This window comes from Megalops cyprinoides, chromosome 23 (assembly GCF_013368585.1).
Source record: "Megalops cyprinoides isolate fMegCyp1 chromosome 23, fMegCyp1.pri, whole genome shotgun sequence".
In the NCBI taxonomy this organism is placed as follows: Eukaryota; Metazoa; Chordata; class Actinopteri; order Elopiformes; family Megalopidae; genus Megalops; species Megalops cyprinoides.
In genome coordinates, this window is record NC_050605.1 from 18,443,633 (window position 1) to 18,467,824 (window position 24,192).

Genomic DNA, 24,192 nt, shown 5'->3' on the forward strand with positions numbered 1-24,192 from the left:
GTCAGAGGATAGGGGGGCCTGGCAGCACTTTTTGTTTAACCTATAGGATATGCGTCATGTGACCCATGTTCATTTTTCTGGCTCTTGGGACATACACATTCACAGCATGCAGGTGCATTGGGGCAAAAGCTGTCGACAGGGGGGTGGAGGGAGGGGCTGCTTTGTGCCTGGCGGCCATTGCTTACAAGCAACAATGCATAGACCAGGGGAGAAGCCCATGATGCAGGTATGTAGGCTAGAAGCCATTCGGTACCCATAGAGCGTCTACCCCACTCTGGGATGGTTGAGTCCAAGACTTTTATCTTTATTCCTCCTCTACCTATGATGCTGATCTGTCCAACACAGTTATTTAGGTATGGCCCACAGCTCTCTAAAGCCTGAAAGGCATCTAGTTATAACTCCAAGTTTAATTCTTCCATTAACATCATTTGTATCAGAAGGAAAATCACCTTTATTTTCCAGGTCAAAGACACCAGGTGATTGAATGACTTTAGTAAGAACCACTGCATCCTGCTCCTTTGCGGAACTGAGTTGTCCTGATCCCGACAGCGGAAGCTTATATGGACAGTAAGTACAATGAATTTAATCAACAGTTAGATGCTCTACTCCGAGGGAAATTCCACTGGAATAATTCCTGCTATACACGGCTAAGTTATTCGAAACCACTTTCATGCTGTGCCATGAACACACCTGAGCTACCCATCCAGCACCACTTATATCCAGCACTCTACGACAGTGGAGTATCAGTAATGTAGCTGGACCAGATGGCCCCCGCTTTGAATCCTTCGTGGGACACAGCCGATGGTCCCCTTGAGAAGCATATCTCAATCACTTCAACGAATGCTATACCTAACTGTCTGAATGGATAAAATGCAAGCTAATGCAAGTCTCTCTGGACAAGGGCATCTACTAAGCAAGTAAATAACGTAATCTAATTATGTCAGGGGCAGAAAGGGCTGAGGTCCTGTGGATTTCTCTGTATTGCTTTCTTCCAGGGAATGGGAACTAACCTGAAACCAATGGGACCGGGCAGGAAGAGGGCTATTTAAGAAAAAAGTAATTACGTCTAAACTTTTTTTGTGAGAGAGATTAGGGGCCGTAATGCCGGTGAAGTAAATCCCTTCGGCTTTGCCGCGAATGGCCGCCGCAGGAATTTAGATAGGCATTGCCTTTACAGTTTTGTGGGCTGAGCTAATCAAACTGAGCTGTTCAGCTGGGCTGATGAATTAACACTTTTAAGAGCGCCGTAATTACACTGCTGCCTAATTAATGCTGAGAACGTAATTGGCTCTACGCGGGCTCTGAATACCCTTAAAGATAAGAGATTCTGGGCACATGCCTGGCCAACAGTGTGGTAGTCGAATTTTTTATCAGACAGAGGGCCTGTTTTTTATAGCACCAAAACGTGACGCTGTTGAACAGCTGTTTTTTTGGAAAATTAATGTCAGAACAGTTGGCAAAGATGACAATAGTGAAAAGACTACAAATTTTGCCCTGACTGTTTTAGTGCTTTTCCCAGGTGGAGGATGGTGATGGGTGGTAGTTGATGAATTATATTTGTGGTTGTGAGTATTTGGGGCGCAGTGGTAGTCTGGAGGCAAAGCAGTGGGCATTACCTTTGCCTTTTGCCTGTAGATGCCATCTGACAGCTGGTAGAAAGCAGTCTCTCATGAATATTTGACAGGGGGGTCTACGATCAGCAATAAGGGTAAACTGTGAGAGGTACATGCAAGCAATGTTATTAATTTCAATGACAGCACTGGCTGTTGAAATTCACAGGCAATATTAATAATAACATAACATTATTCTGTATTCTCCAAAAACCCCTTTATTAACCTTGTATGTCTAATTGGAGCTTGAAAACTTTTTAACACAAAATTAAGTAATATTTGAAAAAATACCCCCAGGAAGGATGTTTAATGAGCTCTTAGAACTGCATGCCTAGCCAAATCCTTTTCAAAGGTTTGATTTTTTTATTTTTAGTTTTGGAATGAAAAAAAAACAGCTGAAAAAGCCTCTCTTGTGAAGGATTTGTGTTAAAAGTTAAACCTTTTTACAAAGTGGTGGTTTTTACATCAGGGCAAAGTCAGGCCACCATGCATTTTGGCTGTCATACTCCTGGTTCACCTCAGCTGTTTGACACCAGGCTCACATGAAAAGGAAATCCTTCCTTCCTTTGGTTTCACTGCCAAAAAAGAAAGAATTTACTCTAAGAATTTACTCTAAGTTTTACTCCTACGATCTCATGCCAAGCGTTTTAGTTGGCATTGCGGATGCTGTGGTTGATGTGGGCCTCGTACTGGCGATTTGTCATAGGAAGCTTTCTCATGTTTACGTGGCCACAAATGGCCCTTTCTGCACCAGACAGCAAAACAATCTGTTTTCCCAGATTGAAAGGCTCGAGGCCGCAACCCTGCCGCCCTTAGTTTGCTACCCGTTACATTATTTATTTGCTTAGTGGAGTGTCATGACTTGTGCAGTCACTGTTCCAATTAGTATTCACACGGAGTCATGCATAATGCATTGATACAAACATGAAATGGTGTGAATGTAGCGATTTTAAGATACTGTTTGCTAATGAATGCTAGTCATTTTTAAAGAACTTTTTTTTGTCATTGGCTATTGTTACAGATCTGAACATCTGCTGTTAGTTTATGCCACATGACATACAGTACCAATCAAAAGTTTGGATCCACCAGTTTAAGATAATGGGGAACATGCATTCAGAGAAATTTTGATCTAAAGACTTCTGCTTAAATGTTTGGAATTTGTTTCTTAGCCATCAACTTCACTATTTGCCTTTGTCTATGCATGAATTTCTTTCCAAAAAAGTATTTTAAAAATATTTCCTGGCTACTTTGGAAGGATGTAATATCTACGATAGTTTTGATTTACATTTATTCATTTAGCAGACGCTTTTATCCAAAGCGACTTACATAGGTTACAGTTCTTTACAATGTTATCCATTTATACAGCTGGATATTTACTGAGGCAATTGTGGGTTGCCCAAGGGTACAACAGCAGCGTCCTAGCGGGGATCAAACCGGCAACCTTTCGGTTATGAGTCCTGCTCCTTAACCACTATGCTACACTGCCGCTCCATTTGTTTAAAGCTTTTTTTTTATCCCTGCATAATTCCATTTGTGTTATTTCATAGCTTTGATGTCGTTACTATCATCATAAAATGTGGAAGATTGTAAAAATGAAGAAAAACCCTTCTATGAGTGGTGTGTCCAAACTTTTGACTGGTACTGTAAGTGTAAAATGGTTGTTTCTTCACTGTCCTGGGCAGTGGCTACTATGCGGTTTCTTCAGGTGATCCTGAGTCTTGGCGGCTTCTGCCTTGTTTCTGACTTGACACAAAAGCCCAAGTGGACAGTGACCAAGTGCATTAACAATGGAGAGCATGCCGGAGAACTCCTGACCTCTCTCTCCAGGTTGGAAAAGCACATAGAAACACCAGAGCTTTGGTGAGTGTCTTCATTGTTTTCTTTTTACACTGCTAAGGATACTCCACTGTACCCTAACCTGGAACAAAACTCATTTTAAACCCAACCATAACTAACTCTGCCTGTAATTACATACGTTTTTACTCAAGCGGCAGGCAACAGTTCTTGTGAAACTTTTCTTCCTGTACTTTATGCAAGAAAAGAGTGTGACCAGGATTTGAAGTGCAGTTAGCCTGGATGTAGTGAGGATGTGCTGATTTCTGTTACTGTTAGCTGTTAGGCATGGCTTTGCATCTTAAGCATTCACTTAATTAAGCCAGCCTGCTCAGGATGAGAATTTATAAAACTTGTTTACTACAACGTGTGAGCTGCATTGTGAACACTGCTGACAACTTTGATGGTCATATTATCACCATCAGTAGTAACTATAGCTGATTTTCAAGAGGACATGAGGGATCTCAATGAGGATTTCGGTGATTCTTTTTTTGAGATCCTGTGATTTAATGACAAATCAGACCCGCTTCTTGAATTTGCTGGACAACTTTGGGGGGAGGGGCATTGCAGACTGAGCAGACTAGCATACAGATGAGGGTGCCTGCCACCCTTCTCTGACTTCTGTTTTCAGACTTTAGTATCAGAGCTGTGGACAAAATTATAAATATAACAAAAAAGAACTGGACAGAATAAATCCCGTGGGAAACGGAATGTTTAGTCCTTGATGTGCTCAGCGTGCACACACACACACACGCGCACGCACACACACACCATGAGGCGATTGCATCAGTGTCCAGAATAAAGCAGCACCTTGTCTGCCATGCCCTCCGCCTGCCTGGTGGCGGAATGAGATGACCTTGGTTCCGGAACATTCCTCCGGATGGTGGAACATTATTCCGGTGTGTGCGGTGCAGATAAGGAAGCGGCTGCCGACTTGACTGCCAATCGAGAGCAGGTTATGAAACTCTGCCTCCGTCAACGCAGCTGACAGACAAAGGCAGCCAGGATTTATACTCCAGCAATAACAGAGGCTTTTATGAGGGCCAGGTACTGTACAGACCCCTACCCCCAGAAAATGACTTTATCCTGTTTCTACCTTGTAAAACCTTTACTCTGAATCAGATGTTGACAGTCACTGTTTTTTGTTTGTTTTCTTTTTGGTTTAAATGGATGGTGTATCATTTTGAATATGGAGACTCTTTAATTAAATTGCACAGTTTGAAATCCCTGAGCTCCGAAGAGGTACATGAGGCCAATATTCTGGCTTGTTCTGGCAAAGATGTATTGCTCTCTGCTCGTGAACTGTTCGACCTCTGTGAAAGCAGAGAAGTGATTGTTAGCTGGGCACAAGCTCCAGCACAATACCTCTGTGGTCACATTTCACACGAGAGTGAACCTCAGTTAACAAAAGTGGTTGGCTAACCACAACCCACAGGTAACAGTTTTATTGTTGGAACTTGATCCCATACAAGAAAATAATATTTGAGTATATAAATTGAGAATATATTTTAGCTAATTTTTCAGTATACTGTAATTACTTAAATTATTGCTGTTTTGGATATTGCAATATATTTGCTATGCTTTGTGCATTTTTAAATGTGCTTGCAGAACAACATATTTCTCAATATATTACAATATATCTCAGTGTCCTTCCTAAAGTCACTTCAATTTTCTCATCCATAAGGATTCCAGAGCATACATCACGCTTGCTTTTCTCAGAGCGTTTTGCTATGCCAACATCAACAGTGTCTGTTTGCAACACTGTTGTGTAAACTAATATAACTGCAATGTCCTTTACAGGCTATATGTTAGTATGCTACACATACTACACATTTTTTCAAAGACAGCAAGAATGGCTATTCAAAATGCAAGAACCCTGGAAAAGTATTTGGACAAAAATACTTAGTTTTTCAATACACTTGAGAGAGCCAAGGTTTTCATTCTTTTACAGAATTTAAAATTTTAAGCTCCAACCACAGATGCATGCTAAATAACAATGTTAAGAATAGTTTTTTAAAAAGTACCATTTTGCTTTCATTTTTAAATTCAGTATTTATCTCCTTGTGCAACAGACAATGGGCAAACGTGGTACAAGCACACGGCTCACCACTTACTCTGAAATACATTGTTCTAGCCTGAAAGGAAGACAGCTTGAGACCAGCTGCGTGCCAGGGGAACTAAGCCACCAAGAGACTTACTGGAGTGAGATCGGAATATCAACGTTTAATCAGTCCAGGAGTCAGACTGTAAATCCGGCGTAATCCAGACAACGGTAGTCCACCCCATCTCAGAGCATTATTTCTAAGCATATTACGTTATTGACATTATTTACTTTGCTAGGCAGATGTCCTTATCCAAGTCAGACTCATAATGGTTCTAATTTTACATCTTTTAAATCTATGTGTAGAGATGGATTTCTCCTCAAATACATAAATGGAATACCTTAATCAGGCAAGCAGACCCCCTCAGAATCCCTCTGCTTCAGTCCTTTGAAATTCAATGAATACTCCTTGATATGTCGTCCCATTATAGAAATGCTGAGCGTTGGACCTGCCTTCATTCCAAATGATAAATGTTTGAATATCAGACATCTGCATATCAGCAGTGCTGTAATGGGGAATTAAATCAATTTAATAAATTAAACAAATTCAATATCATTACCTTGCATTCACCAGTATTAGGCCCATAAATCCATACATCATGCCAGTTATCCAGCCATGATATTGTTTACCTGTTATTGAATTTGTAGATTTAATTACAGATGTTAAATTGCTGCACCGTGCCCCATCTTCCTCTCAGCTCAAGGACTCGAAAGGTTCCAGCTTTTCCCTCATGTAGTGTTGTTACTGGCAATAGACTACACACATACTTTTTAATGGCTTAATGCAGCTGATTATGGTGAAAATATTTTTTCTCTGAAATTGAGCATTGGGTTTACTGTTAAGATACAATATTGTTTAAAAATATTTATATATTTGTGTTGTATATATTTATTTTGTGTGCATGTATATCTATGCATGTATGTATGTATGTATCTATTTATATATATATAGGAAGAGAGAGAGAGAAAGAGAGTACACAATATCTGTATAAATACAAAAATATACAAAATATTGATGATAAATAAAAAAAGAGGTACACAGCCATTTTGACTTCAGCAGAAAGGCTGCTTGGTGCTTCATTTGAACTCTTAACAAACGAATGGCAGGCCGTATTACTCCGCCCTCTCTCTCCTGTTGCGTTTGATGGTCTGCACACCTTCTCTCCTTGCGTCAGAGGACGCTTGCCCACACGGTCTGCCTGTCAGCCCTCGGCCATGCAGGTTATGAGCCAAATCCTCCCTGTGAATCGATAAACCTTTCCTTTACCCTGTCTTATCAGGCGATGTCGCCTGTCACCCCTGAAGTTCTAATTACATCAACGGCATGTCAGGCACTCTAAAATAACCTTGAAATTTGGAGGTCGTTTCAGATAAAATGTTTAATATCTTCTGGTACGCCGTGTTTAATTTGCATGCAGGTATGACTAAATTATTCATCAGAGCGTGGGAATGGGTCTCTCATGTAGCAAATACAACGGAGCATGGTGCTGTTGATGTGACACAGAAAGGCTTTCCATTGGCTACTGCCTAAAGCACCTCCTCTACCAAACTGGCCGTAGTGTCCTGCTGTTATTTATTAACTTTGCAATAAATCAATACGGGAAACGAACAGTCCATGCAGAGCTTTGAAATGTGGGCTTGTAATGTGAAGTGACCGTGCAAAGCCATTACTGTTATTAATCACTGTGATGTATGAGGAAAGGATTTAGCATGTGGTGCCCTCAGCCTGTCTGATTGGCAGGTTGTTTTGCGTTTTTTTTTTTCTCCTTGTTAAATGGTGACATATCCTTTCAGGCTTTTCAAGGCATTTTGAAGAGTGTTGAGTACCGGCAAAACTCCTCATTGCTGTCAATGGCAACAGTGTACATTCCAATGCTTGAAAATTGTTGCAATGTGTTGTTTTGTACATACAACATACATACATACATACTACGTATGATAGAAGATAGAAGCAAATCCTCTGCCTTTTGAAATGGACTCCGGTGAAAGGTTCTCACAGATAAGCAAGAACATTGTGAAAACAAAAGCACCAAAGAGTGTTTCCCCACAACAGGACTTTGGCTTGATTTAATATTTCTTCTTCAGTATTTTCTTTGTTAATTTGTTCAGGGAGCCCATTATGAGGAATGACCACAGGTCTTATCTCTTTTGATATAAATGATTAAGTAGCGTTCTCACTCAGTTCCAGAATGAAAGCCAGTCCATAGTGCATGATAATTGTCCCTTCTGGCTTCCTATCTGATCCCTCCTGAGCCAGCACCAGGGTGATGTGTAACACTTACTTATTTTAAAATTTGCTTATTTATCTGCTATTTGCGTTGTCTACTAGCAGTTGCAAATTGTCATGCTGCGCTATTCGTAGACCTACACAACCCAAACTGGAGCCATACCCTCACCCTAGAGGCTGAGAAAAAAAACTTAAACCGCAGTGAGCATAACGTATGTTGGAGACGGGTATGATCATGTTATGCAATGTTTACCACAAGAAGTTTTTGCATCTGTATTTGATTTATTTAACTAATGTATCAAATAATTACATCCACAAATGATAAATGTTTGCAAACATGTCATATTCTTGTGTTAATAATCTGTGTCATATCTGCAGCAATGACACATGCTTTGCTGAAAAGGGTCCTGTAGTATTTTACTTCTGCTGAAGCTTGTTTCCATGGAAAACCGCATTTATGAAATTGTGAGTGGTACATAACAATATATCCATTGCCTGATTTACACTATATGGACAAAAGTATTTGGCCAGGCTAGGCCCCTTATCTCCAGTGAAGGGCAATCTTAATGCTTCAGCATACCAAGATATTTTGGACAATGCTATGCTTGGGGAAGGCCCTTTTCTATTCCAACATGACTGTGCCCCAGTAAACAAAGCAGGGACTATAAAGACATGGTTTGATGAGTTTGATGTGGAAGAACTTGACTGGCCCGCACAGAGCCCTGACGTCAACCCCATCGAGCACCTTTGGGATGGACTGGAACGGAGAATGCGAGCCAGGCCTTCTCGTCCAACATCAGTGCCTGACCTCATAAATGCTCTACAGAATGAATGGGCACAAATTCCCACAGAAACACTCCAGAATCTTGTGGAAAGCCTTCCAAGAAGAGTGAAAGCTGTTACAGCTGCAAAAGGGGGACCAACTCCATATTAAAGTATATGTATTTGAATACAATGTCCCTGTTGGTGTAATGGTCAGACGTCCGAATACTTTTGTCCATATAATGTATGTCTGTATGAAATCAGAATCTTTCCCTCAGAAAGAAATGCTGTAAACCCCAACTTTTTATTTTCTTGCTCCTTGCAGGTACAAGACACGCAGGAGACTTCAGAGCAAGGTTCTCAATGATGAATGTAAGTATTTGAAACACTTCATACTAAATATACTCTTTGACAGAAATTCTTTAACTTGAAGATTGCCTGTCTGCTATTTTCCTTACCATCACTTTTATCTGGTTCCAGCACATTAACATTAACACATATCAGGATTCACCTCCTGTTCTACAGTTGATTCCTAAGAGAGCTATGAAATGTATGGTATTCCTTCACTGATGTTCTTATCCAGGGCAACTTAATACTCGGTAGCAGAACCTGTAACACATTCCCAATGGATACAGCTGTATTTTATTTACCGAAGTAACTCAGGCATGCAATAACTCGAAGGCGTTCAGGATTCTAATCAAAACCCCTGCAAAGCCACTCTGCGGTTTTTGCACTAACACTCCCCACCGCTGTATCATGGGATTGCATTAACAACGCAGACATGCAACACATCCACTTACTTGGCCCTTACAGCTGTGGTGATTTTGGGACACTGAACCAAAGCTGGCACAGCTCCAAGCCCTGTGATCTGCTCTGGAGATTATGGCTGCGTGGGTGTGTATTGCCAGCTTTATATCATAGACCTCTCTTCCCTGTGGGCGTTAGATTTACCTGACGCCCTCTCAAATCAGCAGGACCACTAGCACCATGCCAGGCGTAATGTACATATCACTCATAGCTGGACTTCCGATGCTCCCATTTTTTGGCTCAGAGCTGAAGAGGGTTTGTGGAACTGGAAGCAGGTGACTTCCCTTTATTAGCAGGAGAAGAGGCTTTCCATTCTGCACACAGAGGGAGAGATGCTATCTGAAAGACCCATGCAGTTTAGCACTGTAGACAGTCACCCTACACGACACTAAACACTCACAAACCTGACTGACATCTTTGCATCACACTGCTCCATGTGACTATTCCATTTCTGACTCCACCTTGGTCACTTCTTGTCCCTTTGCCTGTTCATTTACATCCAGTATTACTTTTGACACAGTCTAATTTGCTTTCATTGTTTCCCTCCTGTTTCTCTGATGCTGACCTGTTAATCTGAGATTAACCTCCCAAAGTCTTAACCTCTCATTCCCAAATTTGTTGCTGTTCTCACTTGGTCACACTGCTGCTGTGTCATCAGCCTGCCCAGCCCTACAACATGCAATATATTCTCAGCGCTATCTATCTGATTCATTCACTACTTAACTTATATGAAGAAGGATACTACTACTGATGTTCCATCATATTCTTATGTTTGAAATGAGTGTGTATGAATGTGTATGAAATGAGTTATACTTACATTACAGTAGCTTAGCAGATGGTCTCATCCTGAATGATTTACAAAGCTTACATTATTTTTGGCTCTAGGGTGAGTTCATGGCTTACATGGTATCCATTTATACAGCTGGATATTTACTGGAATACTTTACATTGAACACATTCCTAGATGTTCCAGAATGCAACTGATATATTTGAAGTTATGAAATAATCAAGATAATTTTCCCAGAGAGTGAACGATATAAAAAATAGCAAATGAATAATGAAGATCAACCTTTGCAATGACATGAATAAATATTTTAACTGAGCATCCTGTCTTCTATAAGCGTTGCTTATTTTGAATAACACTGTCACTCAGTTTTGTTTTGAAATCCCTTATAACGTTTTCATAGTGCTAAGAATGTGGAGTGTCCGCCTGTCTTGGTGCTGTTTCCCTCTGTGCACACTATCACTTCTGGTAAAGTGATTAAAAAAAAACTGGTCCAGGTGATAATGGTTCTTTTCTCTCTCCCCTCCTTCTCTCCCTCTCTCTCATTGCCAGTGTGTCTGCAGACTACGGTCCCATCTTCTCAGCTTGGTGGAATGGGGAAGAGATATATCCACCCCTTCTCTGCCTGGAGTCCTTTAGAAGCTACGCCCTCAGAGAGGGAGGGAACGAACCAGGCACCATGCACACATCCCACACCTGCTGTGAGGCGGGGCAGCAGGATTCAGAATAATACACGGCTCAGTCTGACCACGGATTTAAAAGCTGGGGCTTCATGAATATTAATGCCAGGGTGGCTCATTATTGTAATTTTTCATGGTGACCTAAATATTTACAGCTTAATTTCCCTCATTCTCATTCTTACCTCTTACTGAAAACAGATGCAACAGAACTACACTGGTGTTGAAAAAGCATGGAAACCGGATAACCTGTAACCAGTTACATGTCCATGTATTTTTTTTAATGGTTATGTAATCTCTTACTAATTGCATCTCAGTCGGACAGAATATTTTGCACAGCTGTTCTGAGGGTAAGTAGTTCTTAGAAGTTAAGTAACATGAGTGACATCATGTACTGAAAAGTGGAAATTCTTCTCACAGTTGTGGAAAAAAGTATGGACTCCAAATATAGAACTAGATATGAAAATAGGAAACCTGGGCCAAATCTTTCACAATTGGTCAATATCAGTTAATCTCAGCTCAAAGTAGTACTGGATTCTACAGGCCTTAAACATAACCATAATAAACAGAGCAACACATGGTGAAGCAACTCGCAACTCATTCATTCTGGTTAGTTTTCACCCACGGGTGTCTGTGCCGTCCATGTGGGCAAAATACATTACAGGATTAAGGTGTACCTGTCGTTCCACGACTCAGCCTCCATCGCCCTCTCACAAGAGGAGGAGGGGGAGGGGTGGGAGCCTTCAGTATGGAGGTACAGAAGAACAACTGAAAACGCAAGGTGAGCTGAAACTATGAAACGATGGAGGCTAAACATGCTACACAGCCAGGTTCTCCAACCTACCTGGAGAGAGTCTGCTCGTGCACTCTAAGGCTTGGAGATTTGTCCATGTGTCCATTTGTGATCACCATCCACTGGGGTGAGGGAAGCTAGTCATGGCTGAGGACCCTGCATTCCAAAGACCTTTTCGTTTTGGATCTGGAATCAAAGCCCTCTGTTGCCTTTGGCAGTGCTTTTGTGGATCACCAGCTTCCAACCGTCGAATGCATGGTCTGATGTATTGGAACTGACCCCCCCCCGCGACTCCTGTCTCCCTGCAGACCTACTGCACCCCCACCTCATCTTACATGCTGCGGACTGTGTTTGCATAATGACAAACATCGATCCAACAATGCAACCCGTGTGTTGTTTTTCCCATTAATTATGCTTGATTGTACTTTCCATCAATCATTTAAAACAAGGGGGTTTTAATCTTTCAACGAGGTCTGCTGTTATTGGTCTTTTATGGGCTTTGTGTGGGATGTGGTCAATCAACCCATTCCACAAAACATGGTTTCTGAAAATAGGTGCAACACACTTTTGCTGTTATGAATATTGGAAATGATTAGCTTGGGCTGTGGTAAGGTTTTAAAGAAGCATATTCATAATTTAGCTGCTCAAGAGCGAACAAACTGGTCACATTTTCAAGTACCTTGTTCATACCATATGTTCTGGCTTGCTGTAAATCTGTTAAAAATGCTTGTAAAATTTTTTCCCCTCTCTCAAGACCTTCCCTAAAGTATACAAGAATTTGATGGATATTATATGTATAATAATTAACATATAGTAATGAATTTAGCATCTTTGTTGGCTAGACCATGAGAATCAAGTACCATTGTGTAATGACCGTCCAAAACAGAGGGCCTCAATTCCCTTACTCCACCCCCAGCCTGGCCACCCCTTCATTTCAGTATCTGCCTTGCAATGGGACTCAGACAGAAACAGTAATGTTCACTCTGACATCTGAAAAAGAGCCATATATTTCAGTCATTTACCACAAAACAGCAGAGCTGATGACCTGGCAGGAACATTACGGTGATGTTGTACTAATAACCTTGTTTTCTTCGATTTCCGCTGGCCTGTTTCTTTTCAGAGATGGAGGGGAGGGAAAAAGCACATTGGAAAAGAGAAGCTCAGGGGACTTTTCACTAAGATGTCAGGGCCTATAATTATTCCGCCGGTCCTTGTTAGAAGCCCTGACACTTTATCTAAGATGTCCTACGAAGAGGCTAACATCCCCATTTGACTCCAGGGAATATTGCGATTAGATGGTGTTAAATGCTACACTATGTCCTGTCGATACTCCTACCTCCAGCTCGGCTCCTTAACTTGTTTTTAAATATTGTGTTAATTTTTTACGGGTTGTGACAAACCATTAATTAAAATAAATAAATTCTAAAAAGTCACAATCAATAAAGAACAACAACAACAGAATTAAACTGCAGTGTGCTTTTTCATCTGATCCCAGAGTAATGAATGGGTGCAGTGTTCTTTTTAAGTTACAAGCTGTTATTCAGACGAAGAGGGTGATGGACAGGCACTGTAATAAAATTGGCTGATTATTTTAAGACACACTAGTGTAACCTGTTCGCACGCACACTCGCTCTACTTGTCAGAATAGGTACAGCTTCTCAGTATCTTCCATGGAAATGTTGTTTTGTGACGATAAACGTTTCTCCACAAAGGGGCAGAGGGAGCATTCCTGCTGCGTACTACTGTCAGAGCTACAGGGGTGTGAGTGGCTGATGAAGCTCATCGTGAAGCAGTGTCTCTTGAAGTCTTGCCAGCTCTCCTCCACCTGTTTGCCACTAACGCAAAGTGCTTGGGATGTTTCTCTGAACGCCTTTTAAAAGGTTGACAAGTGACAAAATTCCACGCCTAGGGTAGCAGTCAAACTGCCTGACAGTGCGCAGAGAAAGGCAGACAACCCAGCCGCAGGGATTTAGGCCAATCATGGAGAAAGACAGCCCGAATTCACCGTTTTTTGGAGGTTCAAAGCAGTGATCCTGACAAAGCCGTTTAATGGCGCTGAATCTCAGCTTTAAGTTAAATCTGAGTCGCGTGTAGACCTTTTGTACATTGACCCACTTGTTTTGTAATGAGTGCGCTGTGGTCGCCAGTGATCAATAGAATCGGATTTAAAACGCACAGCTAACCTGCAAACAATGAAACACTATGACATATTTCAACACACCCCGGAATTATCCTGTGCCATGTTCAATGTGTGGTTTTGTCTGTTACTTTTGTGGCTCCTTTTGATGTTACTAAGCTCTGGTAAGTATTTAAGATAATGTTTAAGAAAAAAAAAAGTTTAAGCAGGAATATACAGAGGTTTTGCACAGTTACAAAGAGGCAGGGGTGTGTTAATAAATTTAGCATATTCAGGTTTTCCTTTGATGTTCAGTTACAATAGAAAATGTTTTATCCCACCATTATTCCTGCCAAAAACCAACTGGGTATTGTATTTTTCTTGTCTTGCTTGAAACAATGGTGGTATGATTTTGGAGTTCTTTCAGAAATCTATCACGGCACCAAAAGCTATGTATAAGCATACCATGATTCAGTTTCGTGTAGCCAGTAAAAGTCAGGTTCTTGGACAAACTCTGTACACCACAGATGAAGGATGAAGAATAGCGGGCACCAGCATAACCTTGGTAATCGCAGCTGCACACCTGGCAGAGATGGCGGCTCTTTTTGGAGGTTTCCTCTTCTTGAGGGATCCTGCCTCAGATGCAGGTTGTTGCAATCTGATAGCAGTGGGCTTGTCAAAGCCTTGATTCAGAATGATCCCTGGATGTTTGTATTGATTTGACTGTGAAAGGAGAGGGAAAAAAATCTCCCCCTTCATCAAGCAATCTGCTTTGTTCATTTTTCTTTGTGTTTTGGTTCACGTCCCATGTGACGGCACGTCAATCGTGGTTGAATGTTCCACTGAAAGGTAGATCTGCGGCTGGTAGAAGAGATATTGCACATGCTTAACAGCACAGCAAACCGGTTCTGGAGCTGCTCTTGCAAAAAGAGGGTTGCGGGTTCAGATCCTGGCTGAAATATTGCTGTTGCTCTAAAGGAACATAAACATTAACTATTAGCCAATATCCAGCTGGATAAATTGTATGGAAACAATGCCTCCAATGCTTATATGCTGATATGTCCATGTTAGCTACCTGATAGTGAATTAATTAAAAGTGGTGGATAAATGTTCAAAGGTAAGCTGTTCTATCTTTCATCTGAGTTGCTTCTGACAACTCAGAAAATAGGATTCACCAGCTTTTAAATATATGAATATATACAGCCAGAAAAATCTGCATGTTCAGTCATATAGATGAGATGCCATTTTGACAGCACCTTTGCTTAAAGGAAAAAAAAAAAACCAAACACTGCTGTTTTCAGTCTTCAGATATTCATATATGCAAATGTCTTAAAGAGACATTTGACACAAATCCAGTAGACAAAGCTGCACAGATTACTTTAAATTTGAAACATAATAATGAAAAAAATGGGTCTGAAAACATTCCTCAATATGGGGAGTATTCATTTTTCATCGGGAGTACTTGATTGTGCTCAGCTCTTTTTACAAGATACCATTTACATGGCCACCTCTTATGTAACCTGATCTGGGAGAGAGGCTCTGAAAGGTTTGGGTTAAAAAGGTGCACTTTCGCAGTCACCTGACAGAGTGGTTTTCTCTGGCTCAGTGAATCGCAAAGCGCTGACAGTTTCAGGCCATCCAGTACACAGCTCACTGACTGCCTGAGCTCACCGACTTGCTTCCCATCCACTTCAAACCCTCATTCCTCCCCGAGGATGTCCTCCTCATAGATATAAAGCTACGACATCGGACACGGCTTTCTGTGCACATTTTTAAATTCACATTCAGTGGATGCACGCAAGGTAACTGATATCCCAGAGCATCCAATGGAATCAAAACAGTTTCTATCATGGATTGAGGCAGTCTTCTCAATCCAGTATATTTGGGATGTCCAGGATATCTTACATCTATCCCATTATTACTTTAAATTGGAGTTTGCAATCTAGTCTGTCTATACCTATGGTCATTACAGTCCAATAATAGCAAAGCCTCCTGGTGCTATGTCTGAGACAGAACACCCTCAAAAGTGTGTGTGTGTGTTTTGCAGGAATCAGATACTAATCTGTGTCTCTTTTTTAATATGTCTAAAAGAAGGTAAGGTCAACACTTACCATTAAAAAGGTAAGCCAGATGATTTACTAAGGATGAATTAATTAATGAGACGGTTGGGGATGAAATTGTCCTCAGAGAGATATAAATTGCAAACTGAACAACAGAATTTTTTCCCCTCTGTTTTAATTTTTTTCTGTGGTCACCTGAATTAAAAATAAACTTCACCAAACCAACGGGCAGAATCAATATACTACAATTACACTGCACTGGGGACTGCAAATGCTACTGTTGAGTCGTTTTTCATTTTCTCATGTTCAGACTTTATTTTATGCAGATAACACCCCTTTCACATTAGCAACATACTGGACTAGATACTTGAGAGGGATTTTAAATGAGGGCCAAATGGTTTATTCAAATAAGCAACATGAATTATTATCAAACAAATGGCTCATTGTAAGAGGCTATTTTTATTGGGTGTACCCTTGCATGTACGAGTAAGTTCTTCCCGACCTTTCATTGTTTACAAGTAGCATTATTCATGATACTATAGGCCTACCTAATTACAGACCCATGTCCTTGACTAAACTAGAATACAACCGCCCTCGAGCACAAGGATAAAACGGCATCTCTCTCAAGAGGTGAAACCCCATTCCTTTTAATTGTGGCACGGTGAAGGCAATTTTTACCCTGTGAAAATTGTTTTTGTCAAAACCATATTTATCTTGTTTCCTTTTCATTGTAGCGTCTCGAAGCCAAACTGCCACCTGCACAGAGCTGTGAGCTTGGTCGATGGCTCTGCAGAAAAGTGAATAAAAGCTATCTCACTTACGCAGGGAGTGCCACTCGTCCTGACGGATGGTCTTTGTGATGTTGTAGGAGAGGTTCTTCGGTATCATGGCCGACGAGTAATGGTACTTGATGAAGGAACATCTAGTGATAACACCTGCAACACATACACAAACATACACAGTGAGTTTATGATATAGCCCCCAGGCTTTCAGTGCAGGTCTCCAGGCTGTAGAGCTTTGCCAGAGCCCATTACAGCTGCACAGACACTCAGTACTTTTACATCCTTTTTTCATTTTGAAAATCATTCTAATCCTACCTATTTTTCCAATTTATTTTGTTTTTACAGATTACACACCTGACACAGACTGCAGCTGCAGAGGTTTTCTCCCCACCAAGGATGCGGAATTGTAAAAATGACTGGATTGAAATGTTTCCATTGTACATAAATGCTACTTACAGTTTGACATCAGATATTCAGATCGGCTTCCCAACGGTATTTTCCACTGGGGACATTTGCTTATTTATGTTTTATCTCTTTCACCACACAGAAGGCCTTCCTTCTATGGAGCGTAGAGTCTCATCTCACACCATGCGCCCCATTCAAGTCAAAACGACAGGCCCGATCAATCTGCCCGGCCGTCCACCCCAGTGAAAGCTTCGAGGTCATTGTCAAGTGACAACGCACTCACTGTGTTACAGCCTCCAGTCTTCAGGAAAACAACAGGTATGTGTTTCTGATTGCATCTATGCTCCCAGCCAGCATGCATCTCTGATTGCATTAGTCTGTGTTGGGTAACAGCTACAACACCAGGCTCCACACAAAAGAATTTTCCCTGATTTTTTTTTCCCCCCTACCCTACGCTGCTCAGCAACCGAGCTCCCATGAGGCACTGCTCCTGGGCCTTTACGATTTACCTGAAGGGCAAATGATCACGTTGTTAGGAACAATGCCGAGAGCTCCCTCTTCCTCCCCAGTCTCTTTCATTCAAGGCCTGTGACTCACACTATGTCCTATTAATCCCCTCCAAGCTCCACTGTCTGTGGCTTTCAGTGTCATTTTTCCCCAAACCTGAAATGTTCTTTTTTTTAATATATATATATATATACTGCTCAGTTTGAATGCTACTCCTGCGTGTCACCTCCTGTAGGTGACGCCGTAATAGCATTACATGTAAACACTGCTCTGCCCGGGCTCAGTTGGGGGGGGTGGGGGGGGGGGGGTTCAGTGTAACTGCATTAGGGCTGGCCTTGGAAGACTTGCGCTGTGCAAACACAGCTGAGATAACCTCCTACCACCCACTTCACTGTCGGGGGGTAATTATTCATTTAACGCCATCCCTGAAAGCGAGAGTCGTCTACAGCGTAAACAGACTGGACTTGCCTCCATATGTTCACTCTGCCCACAAGGCTGCTAAATGGAGGGATGGCTCGGGGTGCTGGCCCTATGTCCTGAAGGTCATGGGTTCGAATCTCACATGGAAAGGTAAGGCTGGACTCTACGAAAGATAAGCAGAGCTGAGAATTCTGCTTTTAGGCACTTGCGAACCAGAGATGATGGATTTGAAGTGTTATGGATGAGCTGATGGAGATGGCACATGCCATTGACTGACATATGAATGAGGATGTGTTTGAAGCCCCTGCATTATCCCATCAAAGGTGGATTTCCTATTCTTTTTTCCTCCTCCTTACTCTATTGGTTGATTTACTTTTCCATCCACCAGCCATGCAGGCCACCAGACGGGTGTTTAAATAGTACATAAAAAGTATAATTAAGCTATTATCTCATATTATAAGGACACCACAAGGGCATTAAGTGCCCTGATGATCTGGTATTGAGAGCACTGCCAACTTTAAAACTCCCATGAAAGACAGAGAGTACCTCTGTGCATTTTTAGTGGGTGATGACGTGTGAACATCTACCAGCTTCCACCAGTGGGCTTTACTCAGAGTACTCCTGTAATATATGATCTGCTTGCACCTACGTGTACGACTTATGTCCTGCATATTGGTAAAGATCCGTTCACAGACTACGTTACACGGAAACACTGATTTGAAGCCTGATATTGATATAGATACATCATGGCAGTGTAGCATAGTGGTAAGGAGCTGGGCTTATAACTGAAAGGTTTCCGGTTCGATTCCCTGCTGGGCCACTGCTGTTGTACCCTAGGGAAATGGACATATACCACAATTGCCTCAGTAAATATCCAGCTGTATAAATGGATAACATGCAATAATGGCAACCTATGTACCTCGCTCTGGATAAGAGCTTCTGTTAAATGACAGTAATGTAATGTAATGCAAACTCTGCTTAGTATATCTTGGGATAGCGCAGACAGAGTGGCAAGCCTCCTGGTAAAGATAAGTGGAGGGTGATACCCCTCTGTGGTAAGTGTAGCTTGACAGCGATTTTCTGAGGACTACAGGACCTCTAAAAATGGGAATGATTTCAAATGAAGACTTGTGCTGGCTGAGTATGAAACAAATGGCAAGTGGATTTTTTTTTTTTGTCTGTTTTTTTTTTTTTTTTAAAGACAAGCTACCACCACAGCGTGTATTGGGTATTGAAATGCCCACAGAGCGAATAATTCTAGGCTTTGATGCTTTGATTTCATGCCGCGCAGGGACTGACTGTTCAAGGCCACACCAGCGATGTCCAGCCCCGCCTTTCCGAGGCCTTACAGCCCGGCAATGTTTCCAGCTCTAATTAAGTGATAAACAGTCACAACTGAGAAGAGCGATTCAGATGATTCAGTTAAACAGGGTGATTAGCTATATCCTGGCTGGACGTTTGTGATGTAGTCTAAAACTGAGGTTACTGTACACGCCTAGAGACAATGCGAGGATTGAAAATATTTCTCCTTTGCAAGGAAAAGGCAATTGACAGACTCTGCCTGAACAGTGCTGTCTATTCACAAAGCAAACTTGGTGAGGCTGACCCACCCGAAAAGGACATCATCCCCTGGGGGTATTTGGCCTCCTTCTCACAGGCCCAGAACTGGCACTTCCCACATGTTTCCCCCAGGGAGCGTTTAGTCTGCAGCAGACTGAATGTCTGTTGCATGCTCACAAAAAACAAATAAGTAAATAAAAAAAAAAAAAACTTTTCAAGATCCCAGCAGCCTGTTTGTTCCCGACAACATGCACAAGACATCTAAATTCCCCAAACGGCTGTTTATGGCACTCCTTGAAGCCTCTGTGTGCCTGAGGGATTTCTTTAATTCTGTCTTTCGTATTTGTTTTTATCTACAGAGCCTCTGTCAGAGGCTGTTGCTTTCTGCCAGTCTGTCTCCACAGGGCTTTGTCCCAGAACTTTGTCAGCAATATCACCTGCTTTCCTTTCCTTTCTGAGGATACCCAGCTGTAACGCATGAAGTCGTTGAGGCTGATAATTGTACCCATCTGCAAGTAAATACAAGAACATCTGTAATAAGACTAAACTGACATTGATGTACTCTTGGGAGTTTTAGGTTGTATACATCCATATTACTAAGTTGGCACTGACTTAAACAGATTCATCTGTAGTTACTACCTTGTGTTTGTCCATACACGTACAGCTAAATAATTGTTACTTTGTCCTGAGAGGAAGTAACATCATTAAATACTTTAAATAGTTTCTTTATTTCTCTTTTTTTTTGAAGAAATGTAGGTTAAATCTTTATTGAACACTTGATTGATGTCTTCCTTTGTAAGAGCAGCAATTTCAGGTTTGACTAGTTCAAGATAGTGTGTAGAGCATTCATATGACCAAAAACAATGCTGTAAGTCAGCTCAGGGATCTGTTGCATCTCAGGTAACAAACACACGGCTGTGTGTGTAACTGTGTGAAGACATGAAACTCTAACCTAGCTGTAATTATGGTCATGGCTCCAAACGGCAACCAACTGAATTACCATTCTGTTCTGTGTTGTGAATGCTCAAAATACTCAATCAATTTGTTTGATCTGCAACCAGCTGCATAACCAGTTCAGTCTACTCTGCGCTCGGTACATTTCTTAAATGACGTCTGTGCCTCGTATTTCTAAAAAGATCTGGCAATCTGAAGAACACTTAGAACAGCACACATTTTCCAAGCTTTGTACTCAAAGCAATTTCTAAATGCACCTACCTGGAAAAAAAAACAAAAAACTTCCTCATCTGGAACTTATGCCAGAGCAGATTAAGGTGAGAATGAAACAGACAGATCTGTGATGCATACTGGTAGGGATTTGTGCACAATATTACTTTGGTTTGTGCAATCCTATTAAGATTGAAGTACATTGAATTTGGTTAAATTAAAGTTATCAAATGCATTCATTTCCTGTGATAACAGGTTCTTTCTTCCTATTTAATCAAGGATATGAATCAAACCAGAGGGCTACACACACACACACACACACACACACACACTATTTATATATATATATATATATATATATATATATGCATAAAATAGTTTACTTTGAAAAGCCTGTAAGTGTACCAGCAACTGTTAATGCACCTGTCTTTCATCCAGCTAAAAGCCATTTCCTACAATCAAAAAGCTTTCTGAGTCAGTCTGATCACATGTAAATCAGACAATAATGGCACAGACTCCCACCATGCCGCTTCTGACATGCTTATAAACCACCAATGAACTCTGAAGACATCCTTGGGGAAATGGATGCCACGTCTGGCAAAATGCATTAAAGCTAAACCCTTTTCATTTACGACACTTTCAGACATTCCGCAAACCACCAGTCTGAGTGCAAAAGGGAAGGAGGTATCTTAATTGCTTGTGGTAATGAGTTTAATGGTGGCTGGTTTTAGCCCAGTGCATTACTTGCAGATGAAGAGTGGTATAGTACAGCCACATGGAACCTGATCCACTTCACCCACATGAATGAGCTGAAATGCATGCATTCTCCTGCCTGCCTGATTTTTTTAAAAATTGGTCTTAATATTCAGTTCTTCAGAAGACTAATTGCAATACTACTGCTGTCACCACCTCCACCACTACTATAGTAGTATAATTTATAATAATTAGCTTAATTTTTGGCAGTATAATTATTTAACCCTACTACTTTCAGAAGATACAACTAATAAGAAAGCAGAAGAACAGCCAATGGCATACTTTAGTAAGACACAAGATAATTTTGTCCGTACAGCAGTTCATTCAGACCAGGAATCATGGGTGATTTGATTATCCATTCTACTGAGCACCTGTGATGCATATTTTCTCCTTCAGCCTATTTGCCTTATTGCTCCAGGTCTTGATTACGCTTTTTGCCTTTGCTATTGAAATTCAATTTGTGACATTTCAATATGCCTCGGTTAATTTATTCAAATATGAACATCTCAACCTTTCATTTTTTTGCTTGTAGAAATAACTTCCACCAGAAAATTAGACAATGCAGTGCAGATAGCAGGTGAGGGAAAGATAGTGGCTTTCAGGGCAACAACAGGTTCATCTTAAAGAATCTGGCAGGAAAGACAGATTCGTTGTATCCTCAAAAATATGGGTCAAGCATTTGGTGAGCAGTTTACTGAATATAATGATGACAAAGATGCTTCAGTAACATGGAGTTGTCACCGAGAATAATATATTTTTATGCATATTCTTTTTCAACAGATTTTTCTTTCTAAGAAAATCTCATTACTGTCCTGTGTAAAGCATTCAATCATTCTCCACCATTCTTTTAACAATAATGTTGGGCATGTTTTTGAAGACAGTTTGATATATTGTAAACAAAGCCAGCATGGGGCTATGGGGAACAAAGGCCTCAAGATGGCAAATGACAGTCGAGTGAGAAATAAGCAAGCATCTATCTTTTTTTCTGAGCTTCTAAATGACGCTGAGTATGTCTCTCAAAAAGCACTCAAACAGCTGCTTGCAGGAAGCCGGCATAATGCGCTTCAACCTCTCCGATCTACCTCAGGCAGCGTTGCAAGACTGACTGCCAGTGAGGTTGAAAGTCAGTAGCTGCTCACTTCTGCTCTTCTGTCTAAAGCTATTTGTGTACTTCTTGAAGGAATCACATAGTAAGGAACGTCAGTAAGCATACTGTGCAGCTGGAAGTGGCATTGTTGCTGCTCAGGAACGAAACGGCGTGGATGTTGGTAGAGCGATGCAGGGCTTTGTTTCCGCTAGCTGCTGTTATGCAGTCTGGGGAAGGATGCCTTGTGACCACATATGCACCTCCCTGTGTTTTCAAACATTGCATTACATTACATCACATTACATTATTGGCATTCAGCAGATGCCCTTATCCAGAGCGACTTACACAGGTTACAATTTTACACGTTAACCATTTCTACAGCCAGACATTTTCTGAGGCATTTTCTGTGGATTAAGTAGTTTTCCCAAGGGTACAGCAGCAGCACCCCGGTGGGGCATCGAACCGGCAACCTCTTGGTCACGAGCCCTGGTCCCACAGACAAAGGACAGTAGAACAGGGCTTTGTCATGTCTAGGCTGACCCGAGCAGCTATGTCAAACCTCTGCCATTGTGTTGGACCAGACTTCAACCCCAAAAACGCTTGTTATCCTGTGAGCATGGCATGAGGCAACTCTAGTGACTATCCCAGGCCTGGAGGAGGGCCAAAAACACACTAGTGGTCTGGACCTTCAACTGTATGCCTGTCCATCATGGGGCAACTGCAACAGCAAGTTAGAGTGATCCTTCAGCCATAAATCCTTTTGATCATGCTGTCATACAGAAGGAAGGGATATATATACTGTATATAAATTACCTATCCTACCTTAATTACCTAGCGTGGTATAGTGGTAAGGAGCAGGGCTTGCAACCCTATGGGAGCTGGTTCACTTCCCAGCAGCCAGGTAGGCTGCTGCTTTTATGTCTTGGGAAAGGTACTTAACCCAAATTACCACAGTAAATATCCAGCTATATAAACGGGTACCATAAAAAAATGTAAGTTGCTCTGGATCAGAGCATCTGCTGAGCAACATGTAATGTCTTTTATTGTGATCTTCCCTTCCGCATACTGTAAATTTCCTTGAGATGTGTGTTATTACTATGATTACGATTACTACTGCTACTAATAACCTCTAAATTGTAGGTCTGCATTATACAGTGGTGTACTTGCGAAGGTGGCAGGATTCTCTCATTAATGCAGCAGAACAGAGAATTTATCCAGCCATTAATCCCTAAGGGTTGTGAATCAAGCTTTTGTTTGTTTTGAAGGACTGCACCATTATGCAGAAACAATGCAAAAGGTAAAAATTCTGAACAGCACCATTAATAACAAAACAAGCAAAGTTAGCCAACGGAGACAGGGCAATATTGCGTTTGCACAAAAGTTTGCAGACTGGAAAGAATAACTGGTTATGGAGGCATTATCATTATCTACTGGGGGGGAGCTAATGTAGCCTAAAGGGGCCCATTATATTCTGACAGCATCTGCAACAAGGGAATTTAGCATTTAATTAAATGTAAACGACTGTAAAACAGGCCTTCCTTCACCTTGGAAGGCTTTGGCAGAGGCCTTTCCAGGACATGTTATGCTTATCTCTGCAAAACTTTGGAGACCTACTCCAATGTTGTTGTTTTCATTTAAAACTACAGGAACATGAACAAGAGAATCTATTTTGTTTTTATCCAGTAAAATCCATGATTAAAGCAAAAAGCTTTAAAATTCAGACAGCCTGAGATCACTGGGAAAT

The 24,192-nt window shown here is 41.3% G+C and overlaps 1 protein-coding gene across 1 annotated transcript in view; it reads right to left on the bottom strand.

Moving 5' to 3' along the window:
- LOC118770450 (transmembrane protein 178B-like) overlaps positions 1-24,192 on the bottom strand; it is a 59,481-nt gene that overhangs the window by 16,022 nt on the left and 19,267 nt on the right. The window contains exon 3 of the mRNA XM_036518117.1: positions 16,592-16,705. Within this exon, the coding sequence (XP_036374010.1) occupies positions 16,592-16,705 (114 nt within the window). The remainder of the gene's footprint in view (positions 1-16,591; positions 16,706-24,192) is intronic.